Raw genomic sequence first — 5,387 nt, 5'->3', positions numbered from 1 at the left:
CATCCTTGACTGACCACGCCCCACAGCTGCCCTCACCCCAGGCAACCACATGCCGTGTGTCTCATTCCAGGGTGAGTGGATGCATATTTCTACATAAAACCCATATCCTCACTTAACCACAGATGGGTGCTCTCTGTGCCTGCGCCAAGCCATGCTTTTCCCCCACGGCAATACACCTAGGGATATTCTGTATGAGCGCACAGCAAGCTGTGCCCATTTTTTTCATACCTTTATTTACCTAATTTTCTTTTTCTTTTTCTTCATTTTTTTTGTTTGAGACAAGATCTTGCTCTGTCACCCAGCCTGGAGTGCAGTGATGTGATCTCGGCTCACTGCAAGGGCTCTGCCTCCCGGGTTCAAGCGATTCTCCTGCCTCAGCCTTCTCTTCTGTTTTTTTGTTGTTGTTGTTGTTGTTGTTGTTAAGAGTAGAGGGCTGGGTGCAGTGGCTCACACCTGTGAGCACTTTGGGAGGCCAAGGCAGATGGATTGCTGGAGCCCAGTATTTATAGACCAGTCTGGGCACCATGATGAAATCCCGTATTTACAAAAAATATAAAAACTTAGCCAAGCATTGTGGCATGTACCTGTAGTCCCAGATACTTAGGAGGCCTGAGGTGGCAGGATTGCCTGAGCCTGAGAGGTTGAGGTTGCAGTGAGCTGTGATCACACTACTACACTCCAGCCTGGGTGACAGAGCAAGACCTTGTCTTGAGGAAAAAAAAAAAAAGCAGGGGTCTTACTCTGTCACCCAGGCTAGAGTGCAGTGACGTGATCAAGTCTTACTGCAGCCTCAAACTCCGAGGCTCAAGCAATCTTTCTGCCTCAGCCTCCCAAGTAACTGGAACTACAGGCAGGTGCCACCCTGCCACCTGCCCAGCTAGGTGAAGTTTTGATCTGTTATTCACCTAAGTGGGAATTGTGTGGCCACCCCCAATCCCAGGAGGTGGGGCAAAATGGAAGGACAGAAGGTACCAAACCAAATGGCCTTACTGCCATAGGGCATTCACACAGCTTCCACGTCCTGGGCCTCAAGGGCGCCTACTGACTGACAGGTCTCTGTACAAGCTCTGGTCTGTCCTGATCCTCCTTCTCCCTTCCTATGGCAGGAAGCCGTCTCTGATGGCCTTGGCCCCTGATGAGTCTCCCTTCCTGAAGTCCCCCTTTTACCCCTCCAAAGCACTCTAGAACTTCACACCCCCAAAATAAACAAGATGAGGAAGCATAGCTAGAGTCAGGTTTTGGATTTCCAGATCAAAGTGCAAAGCCAAGCTGTCACTCTATCCTGTGTGACCTTGGACAAGTTCCTCACCCTCTCTGAGCCTATTTACTTATTAATAAATCCAGATAAGATCATCCTTCTCCCCACGGCTTGGGGAGGCTTGAAAAAATAAGAGATGGGCACCTAATAGCACTACTGTATACTTATTGTAAAAAGGCTTTGGGAGCTCCCCTTAAGCAAATAACCACGCCTTCTGCATTGTGTGACCTGAGTCACACAAAAATGTATAGCACTGAGGCCTTTTTTTTTTTTTTAACCAAAAGAGTTGTCTGTAAATCAAACTTGCATGCCTTGTGACATGAATCCACTGGTCAGAAAAAATAAATTAAAAAAAACAAAGACCTGCCTCCTTTTTTAGAGGCTATCTGCATAGATTCTTCGTTTCCCTTTTTGCCTAGGCTGCTAGGAAGTTCAACAAAGAATCAACAGCCTCAAACTTGCTGCAAGTCAATTCTCCCCTCCACACTACCAGCTTTTAAAGACACATTGCTTTAACTCTTCTGTCTTATGTGATTTAATATGATATTCCATTTGGTGTTCTTTCTGAATCTACAAGGAATAAGGATAGTGATAAATCAATGACCACCACCAGACATCTGTGAAGAATACTGAGGCTGGTTCTTCAGGACACATTGTGATGCTGAATGAAAAGTGTATCTCCTTCTCCAGGAGCTGGGGGCTTTTCTACCCACCTCCCCTTCCTCCCAGCACACCAGGAACATTCATCAAATCCTGGGAAACAGAGGGGTCTGATGGGGAATTAGCTTCCATCTTCTCATATATTTCCTGCTCCATGCAGCCTTCTCCGATCCCTCTGGGAGAAGCACAGCCTCTGGGCACCTCTCTCACTGACCAAGAGCTCCTGGAAAGTGGGCACTGGGCCCGGGGTCCCCACCACTCCCTCCATGACAAACCCTGGGAAGGTAGCAGCAAAGCCACATGTGGTCATTAAGACCATGGGCCAGAAAAGTCAGAAAAATCACTCCTGTGAGGAGGGCTGTGAGATCTTGGGCAAAGAACTGACCTCTGAGCCTCAGTTTCCTCACCTGTAAAATGGGGCCGACTAAGAGGATCTAAAGCCCTTGGCAAAGGGCCTGAGCCTAGTGCTGGCCTGATAGATGGGAGCTACGATGGCTTCCCAGCAGATGGCGGTGCCTGTTGGATGAACGCCCACATACCCCATTTCAGACCCAGGAGAACTATCTGTTGCCAGAGAAACAGCTCAGGATGCAGCTTCTCCAACAAGCAGATTTCTCTTTTTTTTTTTTTTTGAGACGGAGTCTCACTCTGTCGCCCAGGCTGGAGTGCAGTGGTGTGATGTCAGCTCACTGCGAGCTCTGCCTCCCAGGTTCACGTCATTCTCCTCAGCCTCCCCAGTAGCTGGGACTACAGGTGCCCGCCACCACGCCCAGCTAATTTTTTGTATTTTTAGTAGAGATGGGGTTTCACCATGTTAGCCAGGATGGTTTCGATCTCCTGCATTGTGATCCGCCCGCCTCGGCCTCCCAAAGTGCTGGGATTACAGGCGTGAGCCACCACACCTGGCCCCAACAAGCAGATTTCTAAGGCACTAAAATGTGCAGGTCATTTTCAGAACTCTAATGGGAGACCCTCATCCTCCCAAAGGCACTGCAGGTAGGGGTCAAAAGGAGCCCACTTCCCTCACACCCAGTCCCTGAGAGTCAAGAGACCCAAGTGCCAAGCTCTATTACAGGACTCCTGGTGAGTCCTTCTACCTAGACCTCAATGTCTACATTTATGTAATGGGACCCAGATGCTCAGGGCTGGATTGCTGAGCCCACAAGGGATGCACCCCCGCCCCCCAATCAGGAACACAAGCCTTCTCTAGAAGAAGCTACCAAGACCCTTGCAGCCCACAGCAACATCCTCCTCTTACTCCAATGTCTTCCATTTCCCCCTATTGTTAGTCTCTTTCTTTCTTTTCTTTTTTTTTTGAGACAAAGTCTCATCCACCCAGGCTGGAGTGCAGTGGTGCGATCAAAGTCACGGTAGCCTCGAACTCCCAGGCACAAGGGGTCCTCCTACCTCAGCCTCCCAAGTAGCTGAGACCACAGGTACACGCCACCATGCCTGGCTTTTTTTTTTTTTTTTTCCTTTTTTTGTAAAGACAGGGTCTCAATATGTTGCCCAGGCTGGTCTTGAACTTCTGGCCACAAGCAATCCTCCTGTCCGTCAGGGGCCAGCCTCAGGATCCCCCTCACCAGGCATGCTGAGGGATCCCTCACAGGAATCTTGCTGGTCATTATCCTCCACCCAGCAAGATCCCTCTTCTGTTCCAAAACCTCTTAAGGTCACCAACAGACCCTAGACCCTGTGGCTTGCAGAGATCACACAAGGCCCTTGGCTTCTGTCCACATCAGAAACAAGTGCTTCAACTCCAGCACCACCAACCTGTTGGCTACTCCCTGCAAATTAATTCAACTTTCTCATCACTACATCTTCGTTCACACTGTTCCCTGCCCTTGGAACACCCTTTCCCTGCCTCTGCCTCAGATTTCAGTGAAGTCTCTGCTCAAAAACCACCTCCTCCAAGAAGCCTTCCTGGTCGTGGAACTGCTCTCCTCCTCCTCTGCCCTTTTGCACCACTTCTCACACCCACCTGGCTCTCCCCTGGGCAGCCTGGCAGCTGCTCATGGCTGTGCCCCTCACCACCATCTCAGAGCCCAGCACTCCAGCAGTGGCGGGGTCAGTGGCTCTCCCCATCTGCAGAATTAAATCATTCCAGGAACTAGACCTCTTCCCTCAGAAGACAGAATCTTCTCCCCCACCCAACAAAAGAGAAACAAACAAAAAACTCTGGGAGAAGTGTTAAAAATGTAGATTTCTGGCTATACTTCCTGAGATTCAAATTCCAATTGCACATTTTTTCCGGGGGTGGAGTCCAATAATCTAAATTTTAAACAAACCCGCCAGGATGATTAAGAGGCTGCGGAGGGGGCCCAGAGAGACCTGAGAAATCCTGAAATGAGATAGCACTGACCCAGGTGGACGTGGGCCCGCACCTGGAGAGGTCAGCGGAGGGAGACTGGACCTCAGCCCAGGGTCTGGCACCAAAGCGACCACCCTACCCTCCAGCTCGGGCCTGGCAGCCCTGCTAGCACCCAGCAGTAGGAGACAGTGGGAAATGTCCACTCGCTGGATTGCAAAGGAAAATAGGTCCCGGCCCAACTCCAAATCCACCCGAGTCCTCTGAAAATGTATCAGGCCCTCACCCACCGAGGGTACCCACCCAGCTTCCAGACCCTCACGAAAGGGTGGCAGAAGCAGCAGCTAACATCCGGGCCTGTGGCTGGGAGTGGAGGATGTTCCCATGGGTCCGCCTCAGTTGGGGTCTGTACAGGGCTCTGGGAGAGAGTAGGAGTCTTGCCCCTGGCTACCCACAAACCCCTCCCTCCGGCGCAGGGTGCGATATCTAGGCCCCGTGGGGCTGGCCAAACCGGCTGAAACCTGGCGGGTCACCCAGAGAAAGCTAGAAGAGCCCGGCTCCTGCGCGGGCGCCCACAGTTTAGTGCCTGAGTGTGCGTGTTGGGGGGCCGGATGTGCCCTCTAGATAAGATGAGGAATGTTCTGGGGTGCGGCCACGCGGAGCCGCTGGGAGCAGAAGGTGGTTAGAGAGTGGACTTTGCCTCAGACTGGGTTCCCTGGAGGGCTGGGGGCACTGTCCGGTCAGAAAGAGGGGTAAAAAAGAGAAAGGAGGGAAAGGAGGGGTGAGAAGGGTTGGGGGATTGTGCGCAGTGACTGTGGCTCCAGTGGGGGCTTCTCTGTGGCCGCTGGTAACCACCTTGGAGGGGGCACGATGGGGCACGGGCAGTGGGCACTCTGTACACGGTGCACAGAGTAGGGCCGAGTAGGGACGGCCCTACTCTGTAGTGTCACTCGCAGGGACGGCCACGGGGGAGTCTCGTGGTGAGAGGGTTGCAGGGCCATCTTGAGGGCGTCCGTGCGGGAAGCGTCCTAGGGGTACGCGCAGCGCTTCGGTGAGCTTGTGAGCCCGGGTGGGGAGCGCAAGGTTCGCGAAGAATGAACGCAGCGCCGGAGTCCCTCACCCATTCCGGCCGGACCAGGTGCCCCCGGCCAGCCCCGTGGG

General features: G+C 52.4%; 1 protein-coding gene across 1 annotated transcript in view; it reads right to left on the bottom strand.

The window, feature by feature from the left end:
* The window catches only part of PLLP (plasmolipin), a 38,320-nt gene that overhangs the window by 31,495 nt on the left and 1,438 nt on the right, over positions 1–5,387 (bottom strand). The window contains exons 3-5 of the mRNA XM_011971929.1: positions 5,177–5,254; positions 4,369–4,489; positions 2,120–2,194 (exon numbers count right to left, since the gene is read on the bottom strand). Coding sequence (XP_011827319.1) covers positions 2,120–2,194; positions 4,369–4,489; positions 5,177–5,254 — 274 coding nt within the window. The remainder of the gene's footprint in view (positions 1–2,119; positions 2,195–4,368; positions 4,490–5,176; positions 5,255–5,387) is intronic.

Source organism: Mandrillus leucophaeus, unplaced genomic scaffold, assembly GCF_000951045.1.
Source record: "Mandrillus leucophaeus isolate KB7577 unplaced genomic scaffold, Mleu.le_1.0 Scaffold125, whole genome shotgun sequence".
Taxonomy (NCBI): Eukaryota; Metazoa; Chordata; class Mammalia; order Primates; family Cercopithecidae; genus Mandrillus; species Mandrillus leucophaeus.
The sequence above is the reverse complement of the archived record's forward strand: the minus strand, read 5'-3'. Positions and strand labels throughout refer to the sequence as shown.